This window comes from Rhamphochromis longiceps, linkage group LG22 (assembly GCF_057381845.1).
Source record: "Rhamphochromis longiceps isolate RC_006_pf linkage group LG22, R_longiceps_female_GT1.1, whole genome shotgun sequence".
NCBI lineage: Eukaryota > Metazoa > Chordata > Actinopteri > Cichliformes > Cichlidae > Rhamphochromis > Rhamphochromis longiceps.
Window position 1 is genome coordinate 18,786,388 of NC_140577.1, and position 17,898 is coordinate 18,804,285.

Below are 17,898 nucleotides of genomic sequence, written 5' to 3' on the forward strand. Positions count from 1 at the left end.
CGCGGATCCGCAGAATCCATGCAGCTCCTCCTCGAGGGGTCGCGGTGACTGAGAGCCTCCACCCCCTCTCTCTCTCTCTCTCTCTCTCTCCCCCCGGCTGCTCCGGCACCGATTGTTGACAAAAGGCGCTGCGAGACGGAGCAAAGGAGCCCGGTATCGGTAAGAAAAACCGCCCGCTAACTTGACTTCTTCCCCCGCGAGCAGCTCGAGGAGAAGACGATCCAGACGACGGAGGTTGGGAGAGGAGGAGGTGGGGAGGGGGGCGATACTCTTCCGCTCCTAGAAAACCGTGAGTCACAACGGGCTGCTTTGTGTCCGTAGTGTATGTAGCCAAACGTTAGCTGTAGTACCACCACTGCGGGGTCGGTCTCCTCCTCCTCACCGCCACCACCCCCGTGTGATCCGGAATCATATGATGCTCATTTCTGTCTGTAGCCCGGAGCGGATTATGACAGCTTTCCGTCTCTCTTTGTGTCTTTGTGTAGCCCCTCTTCGGAAGGTGTGGCCGAGGTGATTCTGTGGTGGTCAGACCGCAGCAGGCGTGAACTGGACCCTCTTCACCTCCTCCTCACCTCTCTCCTTCCTGAAACCCTCCCGCGACTGTTATTTACAAAAAACAAAAAAAGCAGAGGCCAAGATGGGTCATCCACTGTGAGTGGAAGAGCCGGACCAGCGCTGCTGGAGGAGGCGGCGGCCTTGGGCACGTCTATTCAGCCGGGAATGTTGTGAGCTGAGGCGACCAGGCAGTCTGGATCTGACCGGGGACCCATCTTTTCCCCGGAGCCTCCGCGGCTCCAAGCCGCGTCCTGAGCCCTCCAAAATGGGGAAGTGCGACGGGAGATGCACGCTGCTGGTGATATGTTCACTGCAGCTGGTAAGTGTGTGTGTGTGTGTGTGTGTGTGTGTGTGTGTGTGTGTGTGTGTGTGTGTGTGTGTGTGTGTTTCTACTCACTCACCATGAAGATATAATTAGAGGAGCGTGCTACAGACCCACACATTGTAATCAGACATGTTTGTCTGGCCTCTTCATGCAGTCACACAAGGAAAAAGCTTTGAGCTGCAGCTGCTGGGGTGCCATGCCACATTACAGGCTAGGGTGTGTGTATAAAGCAGAAGGGTACAGGGTAGGGGGGTCTTTAGTGTCAGGGTCGTCTATGTTTATAAAGAGAGGCTTGATAGCTCCATATAGAAAAAAAAATCATCTGAATGTAAAGAACAAAAATGTTCTTCTCACCACCTGGTCTCTACTGTAGAGTGAAAGTTGGATGTTTGTTTTCCTCTGAAATAGCTCAGGACTGACACTCTCAAGGGTGATGACTGTGTTATAAGAGTGACTGTAACATCTCCCCGCAGTGAGTGTGATGCAGGCGTGGACAGCAGCAGTGTGAGGAGCAGTTATTGAGGCTATTGTTTGCCCGGCTGATGAGTTGTTGTGCGGCACAGGGTTTTGGCCCATAGATTCTCATTAGTTTGGTGGAGCTTTTTGGGGGTGCTCCTCTTTTTTTTTTTTTTTTACAGTCACTGGACTGGCTGGTGCTCCAGGCAGTTACCATGGAAACAACTGCGGCAGGCCTGTGTATGTGTCTCCCTGTCACTGTATGTGTGTGTGTAGCCTTCACTACTTGTGTGTGTGTGTTGTGTTTTTCTGTCCTTTATATTTGCATGTGTGCTTGTTTCTTTCCTAATATGCATATATACGTGTGTGTGTCTGTGTGTGTGACCCACCCCTTCCCAGGTGGCAGCCCTTCAGAGGCAGGTGTTTGATTTCCTGGGCTACCAGTGGGCTCCCATTCTGGCCAACTTCCTGCACATTATGGCCGTCATCCTGGGCATGTTTGGCACTGTGCAGTTTCGCTTCAGATACCTCATCTTTGTGAGTAGTGTATATCCATCATCTTGCACCGGAGTCCCAGTTCCTGCACTAACTGTGTGTGTAACTTACGGTCCCCAAACACCGATCCCTGTGTCTCTGTTTGGCAGTATGCAGTATGGCTGGTCGTCTGGGTGGGATGGAACTCCTTCATTATTTGTTTCTACCTGGAGGTTGGAAACCTCTCTCAGGTAAGTTGTGTTTTGTGTGCGACCCCTGTTCTGACTTGTATGGTTTTGTTGTTATATTTAAGTACATTTTTATAGATCATTTTACTTTGCATCAGCTACCAAATATTAGCAGTTCTCTGGCTCTATGTCGCTTTTTTCAGAAGTATTTTTTAGACTTAACGATTAAGGCAGGTCTTTTTACATCCGTATTTTTCTTTTTCGATCCTAGTAAATTAGCCTTGAGTGATTTAAAGTTTAAAATAATCCGTATTCATCTCAGTTCAGCCACTGTGTTCATTCACTTGCTCCTCTACTTTTAAGACAACTTTTTTTCTGATTGTCTTCCCTTTTTGCAAAACCAAGCAAAGAATCTCAAGTTTGATCTGTATTACTTCTACGTAGACTGACCTCATTAATAACTGGTTATGTTTAACATAACAGTGTAGACATGGCAGAAGACAGAAGAAAAGCATCACTGTATTAATAACAATTAAAAGAAGCTTTAAGATACAGTAAGAGAATGACAATTAGCTCTGTGTCTACTGTATGCGTGTGTGTTTAGGATAGAGACTTTCTCATGACGTTCAACACATCCCTCCATCGTTCGTGGTGGATGGAGCACGGTCCTGGTTGCCTGGTAACACCAGTATTAGACTCCCGCATGGCCCCCGATGACCACCATGTCATCACTGTGTCCGGGTGTCTGCTCGACTACCAGTACATCGAGGTGTTGAGCTCAGCCATTCAGATCCTCTTGGCTGTACGTATCAAACACACACTCACACTTACACACACACACGTTCTTGTACATTCATTTTTTGGTTTTGTATCACTTTGCTGACCCTCAATATCATGCTAAAACATTTTCCGAGAAATATTGGACAAGTCAGCAGTGACTCAGCTAACAGAACAACCCTTGTATTTATTTCTGATCATCTCCTCTCCAACAGCTCTTTGGCTTTGTTTACGCCTGCTACGTAAGCAAAGTCTTCCAGGATGACGAGGACAGCTGTGAGTATCTTTCTCTTCTCACTAAAAGCTCTTCCAGCACCTTGTTCAGTTGATTAGGTGTGCTTGTCGTACTATTTTCGAGGGCTCTTATGTGAGAGATCCATGACTCTGAGTGCGAGTGCTGTCGTCTCATTGGTTTCTCCTGTGTGAGTCATGCTTAGCGATATCACTGCAGAGGATTCCCTCTGGGTGATCTGAGCCCTCCATCTGTGGGGAGTATTAGGATGCATTCCCACCATGAGAGTGTCCGTCTGTCAGCTGGCTAGTGCTTGTCTGTCGGCGTGAGTGTGCCATCTGCGTGTCTGACTGATTGTTCCCGTGATGTGCCTCTTGTGAGTGTTTTACGCTCACTCAGTGGAAGAAATGAAGTCCCATATCAATGTTATAAGTTTGATTTCCTGTAAGAGGAAGTGGGCGAGTGCTGTGTCTCTAACGTCTTAATAGCATGCTGTATTGCAATTATATGCCTGTCATAGCATAGTGTCAGTGATGTTCTAACAGTAACACGCAACATCTACACGATTTGTTTAAAATCCATAAAACCAAAATCAAGTTTCTCAGCTATGTATTATTTTAAAACAAGGCACCACTCACACTCATAAAATAGATGGACTATAGACTGTATATAAAAGATGGATATAGCGAGTGTTTGACATCAGCCGGTCTAAATTTTAGCTTTAGATCCATCGCCATGTTGTTTTTTTGTTTTTATAATATAGAGACTAAATCAGATTTTGTAATAGATTTGGGGTTTTTTCTGCAAAAATTCGGCTTTTTAATATAGAGATTGACAGACCACGTGACTTTCGCGCATTGCTTTGTGGGTACCTGTGGCAACAAAATCAAAACACTGCATCAAGCGCTAGTATTTCCAGCACCGGTAATCATTAATTCTGCGGTTTTAATCCCTACTTGCATTTTATTTGCCCCAAAAACAGTTATGTATAAAACGTCTGTACAAAGACAGACATGACAAAAAGGCAAAAAAAAAAAGGACGAGGAGAAAATCAAAGGAGTGAAAGTGTCAGACCCCTACGAGCATACAGAGTGGAGTAAGGACGTTAGCGTGCTGCCCAACTTTCATCACGGACATATTTATTATTATATGGTCCTAAGTGTGAGTGCATACACTCACAAGATGTTTATTAACTTCAGATCCCTGCAACAAGCCCAGGTCCAGTTTACTTTGGTGATTTGGACTATTCCATTTCACAGCTGTTGTTAAATTCTTTTCCTTTATCTCCTTTACAGGCAAACGCAATCTATTTGTCGTTTCAGGTTGTAGTGTTACACAACATTTTCAGATCTAATAGACAAAAAATGAGTGTTTCGTAATTCATTCAATTTATTGTCTTTATTTATAACTGGCATTATTGTTTCATTCTATTATAGAATTTTACAAGAAAGAGGCATAATTGTTTCCCATTATGCTTTATTAGCTGCGTCGTTAAAAAACAAATCAACAATGCAAAAAAAAACCATTGCAAAACAACATACTGGAAAACAGTTATTCATCACTTGATTGCTTCAATACAACACTTGGGCACATATATGCAGGACGTTGCGTGGCTGTTTTGATATCACCCTCTCTCTCTTAACCGATCAAATCTCGCTGTGGTAGCAGCTTTAAACTCGGTATGACCCAGGCTGATAAGAGGGTGCACAGTCTGGATCGCATTCCAGCATTTTGTAGGCTGGTTTTCCTACAAAACACAACAAACATTAGCCCGCAAAGCCACAGTGAACAAAGCAGCATAGCGCAATGAATTCAATTCAAATCAATATAAGATTTATACTTTATATTTGGTCTTCGAATGGCTGCAATCCAGGCCATCCATCAGCTGTTTCATCGGAAACACGGCGTGAACAATTTCTCTTCCACGACGTAATCCGATAAAAAAACAATCTCTTTACCCGTCGGCTTCCAGTGGCTGTCATGCGACCGGCTATTGCAGTTAATAATACAACAGCTTCTTGCCATTTTTTGTGTTTCTTTTTATCGCTGTGTGACTGTTTTCATGTGAAAGCCTGCGTGCGCTAGTACCGCTTGCCACGCGTTCCCAGAATCCTTTGCGGTTTTACCCCGGAATGACGTCACGTTTTCAATCTATGGAGTCTGTGGGGACACACTGACTTTTGAAGTGAGCCTCAAGTGGCCACTCAAGGAACTGCAGTGTCGTGCATTTTTATTGTTTTTTGTTTGTTTTTGCCTTTTGAAAAAAAGATTCGAGTGATATATTCAAGACAAATGTGTTTCTTTACCTAATATAATGGTGACACATTGCTTGTTTTAAATCAGCTGATATACTCACCACATATTAACTCATTCACTGCCATTGACGTCTATAGCCGTCAATGGCAGTGAATGAGTCAATGGGTTTAACTCATTCACTGCCAATGGCTGGCAGTGAATGAGTTAATATATCTGTTATACACTAATGTCACACAATTCATCTAGAAACTACCAGTCACGTGGGGAAAACATGTAAAACTTGATGTTTGTTTGTTTTTTTTTATAGCCTCACTGATGCAGCTAATCAATCCTACTTCACTCGACACCACATGACTCTGTTCCTTTAATCAAATGAGAAAGATTAGAACTATGTATCAGTGACACAAAGGCAGTAGGGAGGTTGATGTATTGGTATTGTATCTCTGCTCATTCTGATGTCACAGTTTGCAGTCTATAAAAGCATGCCAAACGCATAAGATGATACAATCTGATGCTGTGAGAGAGTTATCTTGAAATACAACACCTGGTATATAACCCTCCCCACACACACACACACACACACACACACACACACACACACACACAGTTTAAGGGAAAGTGGAATGATGTCATTCTTGTTCTTTCTCCCCTCATGAAGTTGATTTCATTGGTGGGTTCGATTCTTATGGCTACCAGCCTCCTCAGAAGTCCTCTCATCTGCAGCTGCAGCCTCTTTACACGTGAGTTACAGCCATCTTCTCCAAATGTCTCCTATTTTAATATCTTTGTTTTTGTTGCTTTCTTTGTTAATCTTTCAAGCGCTATTCCAGCATTGTAGCACTGCTATTGTGTAATGGTGTTGGATAAATGTAGTGCAGTCAAGCTGAGTGAGGATCTGTTTTTAGTCCTTAATTTGTATGGAGTTAAGTTAGTCTCAAAGGGATGATGAAAATGTGTACAACGTTTTTGTGAGTACTTTTGGGTACTCACAAAATGCATGCTCCAATCCACACACAAATACAAAGCAATTTGAACAAATATAAAACTCCTTTACAAATGCATATATATCCAGACCTGTAGCTTTAAAAACTTTTTTAGTTTTTCTTAGAATCCAAGGGAAGGCCAGGGCCCTGGACTATGAAGCAAGTTCAGTATACCCAGGGTATCTCTCTGCAATCATATGGGATCATATGAGTTTTCTTTCACAGAAAATGATCCCTGCGAGTGTCACCTACTCCAGAGATATTAAATGGTGATTAAAATCTATATTTAAAATATAATATAAGAATCTATATTTATTGCTAATTATCAGGGAAATGCAAAGACTTTAGACACTATTAAAAAAACTTTCGATCCTCATGCCGTCCACGCACAGAGGTCCATGGGACCTTCTGGGAATGATGATATAATTTGCTGGAGAACTGATTGGTCAGTAGGTGGTGATTTCATACCCTCTGATCTCTAATCTAGAACTTAACCTGCTCTGGAGCGCCGCTAAAAAGAGACACATCTTCATGGTACTGAAAACCCAGGTTTAACCCTCAAGCTACCTGGATGAGACAAAATCCTTCTTCAGTTACAGGCCTCCAGTGTCCAATTTTTCACTAGCACTTGAACGCAGCTTGAGAAACCGTTCAAAGCTGCAAATGTGAAAAATGCTCCAAATAAACAAGTGCACACATCACGAGATCTCTCCGTATCAGGCAAAGCTCTTAAGTGAGCTAAAAGAAGGTTTTCATTGTCGCCTAATGAGGGAAAGATCCCCGGTTTGATCCGGGAGGATACTGTTCCTTTGGGGTTGTGTCAAGAAGGGCTTCTTTGGGCTACTCGCCTAGGCTGGTAGAGTTTTACACCGGATGACCTTCCTGATACAAACCCAAAGGGGATTTGTGTCTCCACCTGGAATCGAACCAGTGACCTTTCGCTTGCCAAGTGAATGTGTTAATCTGGTGCAAAAAAAAAAAAAAAATCTGCCAAATCAAACATGCAGAGCGGCTCACTGTGGCGACCCCTTGTGAATAAGGGAGCAGCTGAAAGTAGCAGCTTTTTGAAAGTAAAAATGATCAGATTTGTGTCCTTGAACGTAAACATTTGTGCAGGAATGATCAGTATTTTTTTATCCTTGTAAGTATTAGTTTGTAATCCTTTTGAGGCTAATTTAACTCCATACATTTGTATCAATCTCAAAAAATGTTAGACATTTCATAACCATAACAGTTTTTGCGTTAAAGCATGAAAACCTGCCTTTGAAAATTACAGGACTGGTTTTTTGGCAGAGCAGTTTAATGACACGAAATTCAACTTCATGAGTAAAATCAGTGAAGTGCCTTTTTTCATGCAGTTATGTCAAAGTGCAGCATATTGTAATTTTAACTTATGTCATCCTCTCTGCACCCCTGCAGGGCTGGTTAACTGTTGGTAGCACCCCCTTCAGGCCAAACCCTGATGGTGTCACTGTGGATGGACTCACTCTGTCACAGTTTACCTGAGAAATGGACTTAACCCCACCCAGACGGAGAGGCGTGTGAGTGTGTGTGACTGTGTGTGTGTGTGTCTGAGAAAGTGAAATATGGCCCTGAAAAGAATGTACAGAGCTCAGGGAAGAACCAGCATGCCGGGCGGCGTGACGAGAGGAAGGCGACGCGGGAGGAAGGCGAGGGGAGAAGAGATTCATAGAACAAGAGCTGGCCTCACCGAGGGGACAGTTCACTAAACTGCCAGCTCTCAACACTCCCACTGCTGTGTGTGTGTGTGTGTGTGTGTGTGTGTGTGTGTGTGTGTGTGTGTGTGTGTGTGTGTGTGATTGTGTAATTCCACAGGACTAGCTGGTGCTTTGCAGTTGCACCCTGGACTCTTACCACTTGGTGCCCCTGTGATTTCTTTTTGTTTTTGTTCTTGCTTTGTTTTGTTTTGTTTTGTTTGGGGGGTGGGTGGGGTTGGGCTCGTCGATGTGGGTGGGTGGGTGGGTTGGGGGGGGGGGGGGGGGGGGGGGTCACCTAATAAAAAAAGAGGCACGGCTCGTACCTGTTGTTGTTTTTAGAACGTGGTGATGTGTAGAGCAGTCGATTACGATTCCCGCTCCCAAAGCCATCTCCCCCTTCCTCCTTCCCTGCTTTCACCTTCCAGCCAAAGCCACTGCTGAGGTCCCAGGACGCATAGAAAGGCGTGAATTCCTTAAAAGATAAGGCAGGTGATATTTCACTTGTTTATTATTACGGTAAATACAAGGCAAAACATGAAAAGACCAAAAAACATCCATCTTTCAGTAGCTTCCCTGTAGCGCCCAGCACTGATTTGTTTTACTGTACTTTCCTACAACAGCTGCACGCTGTAGTTTCTTTAGCAATAAAGAGCACGTTTGTGGAAACTATTTTTATGTCCAGGTAGTATTTACAGTGAGGGAGAGGTGCGTGTTTAAAATAAACTACAGTGCCCAGCTTTGTTGTGACAAAGGGGTGCAATTTGGTGCAACGGCGTGGCTGACTGATGGGGTTTTCAATAGTTTTGTACAAGAGGGCTTTCACAACATGGAAAATATTTATCAAAAGGCTGATTTCGTTGCTGTTTTTGTTTTACCATGGAATATCACCAGCCTTGTCTTTTTTAAATTATAGGTTTGGCTTGCTTCTGAAATCAAGTAAAAGTGATTGTCAGGAAAATCTATTCAACATATTGTAACATGTAACACTGTTGATCAGCAGATGGCTTTGGGATCAGGCATTAGTGTGTCTATGGGGTGGTAACGGGGGGGACACTGTGCATGTAAATAACCAGCCAATGATTGTTATTGTTGGTTCCATTTAGGGAAAGAAAAAACAAACAAAAAGGGGTGGGGGCAGGTGGGTGGGACTCGGTGGGAGGAGAGGGTTACACGTCCAGACTTGTTTTCTTAGTACCCGTTTCCCTCGTCCTCTCGTTTTGCTTACATCCTCACGCTGCCTTCTTTTAAGCCCATCTGCAGCTAATATTCCCCACCATCGTCATCTCACGAGCTACGTCCACTCCTGCAGCTCATTCGCTGATTTCCAGAGCATGGCGACTGAGGAGGAAAATGTACCATACACAGTAATGAGTAGTTTTTGTAGATGTAACTGGAGAAAGGAAAAGGGAAGGAGGGAGACAGGTATGAGGTGAAAACCTTCTCGGGTGTTAAGGAGAAGTTTGAAATAATAAAACTACACTTTCTACATGAAATGTGGCTCTTGTTGTCTCTGCGTGTGTGCTTGTGTGTGTGTGTGCAGACTCATTTGTCTCACCCAGGAGGGTTTAATAAATTGAGTGCTTTCCATCCTTTGATTACATTGTAATAATATTGGGATTATAAGGCACTGAATTGTTTGGAGGATTAGTCAGGAGCGTTATCCAAATGATGCACCCAGCTGGGCTGATGTTCTGCAGCGAGGATTTGACTGTCAAAACATTGTCTCAAAGTGACATTATAATAGTAACGGTACATGTGAGTTGACTTATTTTATGCCTCCGCTGCTGAACTGGGATCCATTAATGAAGCTGATGTGTGAATTTCAAAATAAAATCACTTTAATTTCATTTTTTTAAAACATGAACTCTAAACAGACAGTTAAATTTGAAAATACAGTCACCGTAAATTTTCATTACTTATATACTTTTTAAACCTCTAAAAATGTGTATTACTCACCTTTAATGTATTAGAATTTTTTTACTTCATACTTTATTAGGTACACATGTTCAAAAGTTTGTTATCTAGTCACATGTCTGGACAACAGAAGACTGGAAAAATATGGTTATCTAGTCACCCAATCACATGGCAGCAACCCAGTGAATTTAAGCATGTAGATAGAGTAAAGATTAAGTGGTGATATTTAAACGAATGGGGAAGAAAGATAACTTTAGTGACTTTGAACGAGGTATGGTTGTTGAAGTATTTCAGAAACTGTTGATCCACTCCACCACCACCTCCACGGTTTAGAGAGAATGGTCTGGAAAAGAGTAAATCCACAGTGAGCCGCAGTTCTCTGGGTGAAAATGCCCTGTTGATGTCAACTGTCAGAGGAGAATGGCCAGAGTGCTACAGAAACTCAAATAAATAGTCGTTACAACAGGTATGCAGAAGAGCATCTCTGAAGCAGATGGGCTGCAGAAGCAGAAGACCACACCAGGTCCTGTCAGCTAAGAACAGGAAACTGAGTGTACAATTTGCATGAGTTCACCAGAACTGGACAATAGAAGACTAGAAAAATATGGTCTGGTCTGATGACTCCATTTCTGCTGCAGCATTTGAATGGTAGGGGTAGGATTTGGTGTAAGCAACATGAAAGCATGGACCCATCCATGCGTTGATGGTTCAGGAAGATTTTTTGGCACACTTTGAGCCCCATAATACCGACTTTGTTCAAATGCCAGAGCCTATCTGAGTATTATTGCTGATCTTTATAATAACAGTGTATCCATCTTCTGATGGCATGTCCAAAACTCAAATCATTTCAAACATTTTTTGATCAAGACAATAAGTTAATTGTACTCAAATGACCTCCAGTGTCACCAGATCTCAATCCAAAAGAGAACCTTTGGGATGTGGTAGAACAGGAGGTTCCCAGTACACAATGCTGTCACGTCAATATGGAGCAAAATTTCTGAGGAACGTTTCCAGCAGCTGGTTGAATGTATACCAAGAAAAATTTAGAAAACTCTGTAGGCATAAAGGGGGTTCAACCTTGTGGTGGCTAAGTGTATCTAATAAAATGGCTGTTTGGTGTATTTCAAGTAATTAAGTTGAATTTCAAAATAAAATAACAGCAATTTCATAGAAAGATTAGCAGCTGTGTCTGAAAGTGTGTATTACTATATTGTGATTTAAGTATCATGATTACTTTTAGTATATTAAAAAAGAAGACAATACAGAACAACTTGACCATGTTCCTGAGTGGAACTCATATGATAGAGACTTAGAGGTATAATTTCAAACATTGTAAATGACAAAGAGGGGGGTAATCTTATTTTAACTTTGTGCGTCTAAAAATAACAAGTGGCGCTAATTATATACTTATGGCTATTTAATCCGGGATTACTGGGCCGGAGGAGTCCTACAAATGCCCCATATGATCCCCAATACATTTTCTATAAGGGTAGCCATTATCTACTGTACCCATGACGTCATCCGCGCGCGGGTGCGTGCGGACGGCGTTCTCTCCGGTCTGCAGTCACGGTGTCGCCACTGGCACATTTCCAAAGGACCACTGGGTTATTTTTGTAATGTGGGCCGCTCACTGCCCCCTTTTCACGCCGTCTGCCCACATTCCGGAGGTGTAACGGAGCGTCCGGGAGCCACGCACTGGCTGGCCTTGTGGCGCACCCCGTTACCGTGGAGACCCCGGCGCATTGTATAGCCCACAGTAAAGGAAGGCTGTAGCAGCGGAAGATAGCACCATAAATATATATTGAAAAATGTTTACATCTTTTTTAAATTTAAACACACATATAAAGTTTTTATTGTAACATTGCAATATAATTTAATTTAATTAGTGACGTATTCTATTTGAGATACAAGATGAACAGAGAAGCTGCCGTCTGTTAAAGCATTTACTTTTTTCGCCTTTAGCTAACAGACAGGTGAATGAGGTGCAGGTAAAACAATAATAAACACGCCCCGCAGTGCAAGCAGACTACAAACATGCATAACAAAGGGACCGGTCCGGTGTGACCCTCCTTCCCTCCCCTCCCGGTTGGCGCAGTGAACCGTACGCTCTCTCTCATCCCTTCCCGTCATGCAGCGCTCTTGCCTGCTCCTCCGTCGAGCCGCCATGTTGTCGGAGTGAAAGCCTGGGGTGTTAGAGAGAAACTGGGGCTGAAATCCGCGACCATCCACCCTCTCCGCCGGTGAGTATCGAGTCGTTAGCGGTCGCGGTTGCTCAGGGGGGTGTTTATGCACGCTTCGGTGCGGGTATTGTCGTTACTGCGGCTCTGAAAGGGCGCTAAACGAGAATATTTTGCGAGGCTGAAGCGGCTGCCTCCCTTTCTGCTGCCTGCCTCCTTCCTCCCGTTGTGTCGGTCTTCCGCTCCAGACAGCTCTCGGGCCTTTGTTAGCATCCGCGTCACCGGGACCCGTGGGGCTGCAGGCTCGGCGGACAGGTGTAGTCCTCTGGTTATTTATTAATAACCACACTACGGTGGTGGGGAGCGGTTAAAAACACTGCGCGTTTGTCCACCGGTTCGCCCGGGCTGAGCTTGTGTCGGGAGGCCGTGTTATTGTTGGTAGACACATAGTGAACCCCCCCCCACGGCAGCTCCGGGGCTGGCGTGACGGGACGCGGATGCATAAAGGTAGCTGCCGTGAATTATTTCACGAAGCATCCCCATACTCGGTTTCGTTTTGATGTGTCATGTCTGCCGGGAGAGAAATGTTGCTCCAGCGTTATCCCCCCTTGCTAGCTTGCATGCTGCCCCTCTCGTATTGTCACACCCCTGTCTGTGCCCGGTATGCGGTGGATTGATCCCCCGGTATTGAATGATTAACCCAGTTAGACCGTGAACACCGCCGCCTGTTTCCGGGTCCTCGCATCAAACTTGTGGCAGACCGAGCCGTGTGCGCTTCTCGGCGGGGAATGGCCGCACTGTGCTGGATTTCCGGGTGTTTCTCTGGCTGATTTCGGAGCAGTAGCAGAGGGATAAAGAGCTAACATTTCCTTGTGGCCTGTCCAAGAGTGGAGGAGGGATGATCAGTCGGTCGATTTGTTTTTATCTTATTATGGGAGGGGGGTCTTCATCCGGTCAGCTTGTGGTTTTGTCTTTGTAGAGGGGGTGTGTTGCACAGTGGTTACAGCAGACGTTGGTAGCTTGCATGTGTTTGATTCAGTGTCTGCCAGTCTCTTGCAAAGGTAATTACCGTATATGGCTCAGTGCAAAAAGAAGTGCTTGTAATTTCTTTCTAGCCTGTGGGGACATTAATGGGAAGCTGCTCATTTTAACAGAGATTAGAGGTAAGAGTCAAATACAAATTACACCCTTCTCTCATTGCTGGAGATCAGGGGCTGTTGTGTAAAATTGTTGACCACCAAATGCTTGGCCTTTAGGTCCACACTGCACATTTTAAAGATAATCTGTCCTTCACTCTTTACCTGGGTTAACAAAACAACTTCTTAAAAAATAAGCACCACATCTTTGTCTCTGTTACATGGCTAAATAAATCCTCTAATTCTCACACCAATGTGCATAGTTACAATTTTAAATTGTTCCTTTTACACAATGCACTAAATGCACTGCAGGTTTGAGAGGTAAATCTAGCAAAGACTTGTGCATTCCAATACAATAACAGGGATATTGTTACAGAGAGCCTCAGATCAAAGTTTATGGCCATTAATTCTGTAGTTTATAATACATCTGATCTATACTGTCATGGAAACTGTTGAATGATTAGATACCAGCTAACATTTTCATCAAAAAACTAAACATTATGATATTCATAAATGGGGGATGTATTACAGGACTGATTTACCCCCTGAAAGCCATGCCTGTAAACAAACAGTTCTGCACGTGCAGTACTGTGCAGTACTGTGCAAAAGTTTTAAGCCCCTCCTTATTTCTTTATGCTTAACTAGGAAAATGAGAAATCTATGCCATAGTTTTCAGGAATGCTTCCTCCTTCATACAGATTCAAGTAATGTGAACAAAAGATGTTTTGCGACAGGCTGCTAGTAACAGTGCCTAATGTTGCATTTAAAGTTGGTTCTTTGATAAGTTGTCTGTTATGCATAAACACAACACTGGTTCATCCCTTGAGTTAGGTATTTTTTTTCTGCTTGAATGATTCATAGGTCAGTGCTAAGGGGCTTAACGAACAAAGAAAAAAAGTGTTCCTCTGAAAATGGCCAGGTGCAAGGACAGAAAATGAGTGAAAAACTCAAGACAACCTGCAGAACTTTGATAAAGACCAGTTAAAAACAACTTTAAGACAGTGTGGCTCCTTGGAAGCCACACTGCTGTGAAACACCTTGAACTGGTCAGGAAGTAACTCATCAGTGACTCTGCAGAATATGCAGGCCACTCTGTGTGTGTGTGTCTAAATACCTTTTTAGGGGTGAGTAATTTGTAGAAGTTTCACAACATTCCTGCCAAGTGAACCTTTGTCACTGGAGTTCATAGCAGCGTGTTTGCATCAGCCAGATACAGAGGGTGCAGTAAAGTTTACATTCTGCTGCCGATAGGCAGGTTGGCAGTTAAATCAGCTGCTGCCCTGGGCTGGCTTGTAAAATGTTCTCTGGTTTACTTCTGTATCTGTTGATCCCAGTGCTCTTGTGCTGATCCTCAGCAGTTAGGCAGCTTTAATAACAGTTCACCATTTTGTCGTAAGAGTGTTATACCAACAGTCTGGTAAGCAGTATTGCAGCATTGTGTGTGATATTCTTTGACCTTTCTTCACAAAGAATAAAGTCCAAAGATGGTTTGAAGGTTTGACTGTTTTAGTTAGGTTAAAATTTTATTTTTTAGGTACATTGTAGTGCTTTTGAATTGTGATTCTAATATATAACCTGTGCACACTGATAGATTTAAAGTTTGCTTTTAGCTCGCGTGAAGCTAGTTTTTGTTATTGTATTGCAGTTGCATAAAACAGCGTTAACTGTCACCTGGTGCAGAAAGTAAACAATATTTGTTTAAATATTTTTGCATCTCTGGTTTGTTGTCAAACGTGTGAGGGCTGCCCTACTGGAAAATGAATGAATTTTGGCTCAATTTCCTTTGTTTTCTCATTTGTGCCTTAATCAAGACGTTTATGTCATTAATACTGCAAAACAAAGTGGTTACACTGAACAATGAAATTCTGACTTTGCAGGTTCCCTTCACACAAGTAAAAACAAAATTAAAATACAAAATAATAAGCACAGAAAATAAATAACATAAAGCAAGTACTACAGTACACTGGAGTGTAGTCAGAATATAAAGTGTAGTTTGGTATCTATATTAATTGGTTTACAGGATAGTGGCACTGAGCCTGACCTTTGACCACAACTCTGGGGGAACCGTAATATTACAGACAAATGATTTGGTTCATTTTGCTTCATATGCTTCCAGCCACCTCGTTTCTGAGTTAGGGGTCATTGTTCACAGCAGTTTAATTTCTGTGAACTAATTTGGCATCAAGCTGGCATGATGACATGGGAACATGTTAGGTATGAAGATAATATAGTGGGATATCAGCTTTATTATTCTGAGTTGTTTTTAGAGGAGCATGTATTATACAACCCTGCAGTACATCCACCCTGGCAAAAGTCAGCTTTGTTGTTGTTGTTTTTGTAGAGATGCATGGATTCATGCTTTAGATTGTTGTGCTGATTAATTATGCTGCATTGTGTTGCAGTGTGTTTTTTCCCTTTCTTCTCATTTAGGAGCAGATGAGCTTTTAATTTACAGCCCACAAATGAATAAACATCAAATCTCAATAATTATTTTATTGCAGCGAAGTTGGTTATTGGACTGCAGCGTTTTTATTCATAATTTGACACTTGTGCTTCGCGGCTGTTGGATCTTCACCGTTCATCATAAGATTCGGTGTTAAATTGGTCAGAGTGCTCCAAACTTTTACTATGTTGAACTGTTATGTTTTCTGTGACTGATGCATTTCACTCACTCCGGACAGGCTGTGGTGGAATGAGCAGTGTGTGTGTGTTGAAGAGGAAAGCAGTGCTCTGGCAGGATTCATTCAGCCCCCACCATAGAAGTACTTCTCCCAGCATGCCCGTGGTGCTGAGCAGCGGAGGACATGCCCCTCCAACTGGGCAGACCCCTCAGGCCACACCCCCCAGCCAGCAGGTAAAAACCGCCTCTCTGATACATTTGCTATTTTCATTCATTCATGTCTTTTTCCATTGAATTAAACTGGCGTGATGACTTTCTACTACAGCGCATACAAAAGGTAAAGCAGTCTACCTGGATGGCTATTATAGCTCGCCTCTCTCTGTGATAAACACATTGTAATTCCTCTGACATGCAGACAATAAAAATGTCCTGCTGGTTTAATAATGAAACTTTTGAAGTGTGATGCTGTTAACAGCAGGAAATGTTTAGTTGTTTAGATTACCCCAGCACTAACTTAACAAAAACAACCAAAAACTAGTCAGTCCAGTAAGACGAGGCTCATGTGTAAGACAGGAAACTGAACTGTAAACAGCAGATATTTGGGTATAAACTACAAAAGTACTGAAAGCTGGTCAACTGGTCAACAGCTTATCTGGTGTCACAGTTTGTTGTAATTTGGTGGGGTGGCACCAACAAGAACTAATAGACTTCTCACTCTTAACAATGTAGTACCTGTTGTTGTTTTAATACTACAGCTATTATAGTGTTGTTCACAATGGTGCAAGTCATATTTTCCTTCCCTTATCAGTATTCATCATGCAATATTTTACCGCAAATTGGCAGACCACACCAACCTACCTTAATCTGAGCATGTCTGCCTTGTTTTGAAGGTTCTTGTCCTCATAATCTACCAATAGAAGGTGCTCCTGCCTAACTAACACATAAACAACCAATGATTAGTTTGTCACAGTTTTGTAATCTTTCAGTTCCTATTTATTTACACTGGAAACCATTCACTCATTGCACTTTGCAGTGATGGCTTGTTGTTTGCAGCATTCCAAGCTCTGGTTGTCTAGGTAACCCTCTAAAGCAGGGAATGGGCAATTAATTTTCCCAAGTGGCCAGTTGAGAAACTGGGATTGTTGTGGAGGACCGCACCAATGAGCTTCTATCGCACATTTTTGCAGCCCTCCATAACAGTTTCTTGTTGCCATGTCGCTATGCATCATTAAAAGTGGGGATGCAGCTTCAGTGTTACTTATTAATAGGTGTTAGCAGGTGTAGCTGTCAGATGTAGCCAGGAATTGTCTACGTTTTTGGGGTTTTTCACCTTTTCTCTTTGACATTATCACTGAATTTCTCAAATGATGTATTCTGGTTGGTGCTTGGCTAGCTAGCTAACTCTGTTAGGCAATTTTAACTGGTCATATCTGGGTGCATCTAGGCAAATGAGGGTAAAGGTCACTGATCTTACACCTACGGTTTTACTTTAAGCAATATCATAAAAATACCCATATGACTGTAATCTCCAGTACTTTGTTACAAACCCTGATTAGAGCACCAGAAAATGAGACATTGCAACACAGCCATTAAAGCTTGATGACACTCATCTCAAGCTTTCTGGAACATGTGCATTTGACTCGAGAGCTAATGAACCAAATAATTGCAGTCTTATCTTACTAGCTTTAAGGCTTTTGTATTGCCTCGGCTGTTATTAGCTGAATAAACAATGGTTGTTAAAGGAGCTCTGCTTAAACGGCTAGCATCACGCTTGATAAATGCAGGGCATCAGCCACAGCAAAGGGGACCTTCCTCATTGTTAGATCACTAGTTTGGAAGGATTATGGTTTTCAAGTGAAGCGGTAACACCCTTCACTGGCTTCTGAAGCTCAGATGTTGTGAAAACCTTATTTTAGGAGTTAGCCTCTGACCATCTGATCAGGGTCTTTTAACTGTTCCACGCTCTTGTTTTAAGTCCACAGGTGACCACGCTTATGAGGTTGAAGCGCATAAACTTGATCTTCATCTGACTCAGTTGTTTGTTTTAAACCACTGCGTAAAAGTTATTATTGTTGTTATTTCTGCTA

At 42.9% G+C, this 17,898-nt stretch overlaps 2 protein-coding genes across 7 annotated transcripts in view; both read left to right on the forward strand.

Annotated features, from left to right (window-relative positions):
• Nucleotides 1-4: 4 nt before the first annotated feature.
• nkain1 (sodium/potassium transporting ATPase interacting 1) lies at nucleotides 5-9,457 on the forward strand. Of its 2 annotated transcripts, none has more exons than XM_085395222.1 (8): nucleotides 5-159; nucleotides 486-874; nucleotides 1,736-1,873; nucleotides 1,981-2,061; nucleotides 2,603-2,800; nucleotides 2,991-3,051; nucleotides 5,922-6,003; nucleotides 7,666-9,457. In XM_085395222.1, the coding sequence occupies exons 2-8, from the start codon at nucleotides 821-823 to the stop codon at nucleotides 7,673-7,675; spliced, it is 624 nt and encodes a 207-aa protein (XP_085251348.1). In that variant the 5' UTR covers nucleotides 5-159; nucleotides 486-820; the 3' UTR covers nucleotides 7,676-9,457. The 2 variants fall into 2 exon arrangements, with proteins under 2 accessions (XP_085251348.1, XP_085251349.1); XM_085395223.1 differs by lacking the exon at nucleotides 5-159 and adding an exon at nucleotides 169-289.
• A 2,512-nt stretch (nucleotides 9,458-11,969) lies between these two features.
• The window catches only part of pum1 (pumilio RNA-binding family member 1), a 29,806-nt gene continuing 23,877 nt past the window's right edge, over nucleotides 11,970-17,898 (forward strand). For all 5 annotated transcript variants that reach the window (XM_085395122.1, XM_085395124.1, XM_085395125.1 and 2 more), the window contains exons 1-2: nucleotides 11,970-12,118; nucleotides 15,873-16,045. In XM_085395122.1, the coding sequence (XP_085251248.1) occupies nucleotides 15,884-16,045 (162 nt within the window). In that variant the 5' untranslated portion in view covers nucleotides 11,970-12,118; nucleotides 15,873-15,883. The remainder of the gene's footprint in view (nucleotides 12,119-15,872; nucleotides 16,046-17,898) is intronic.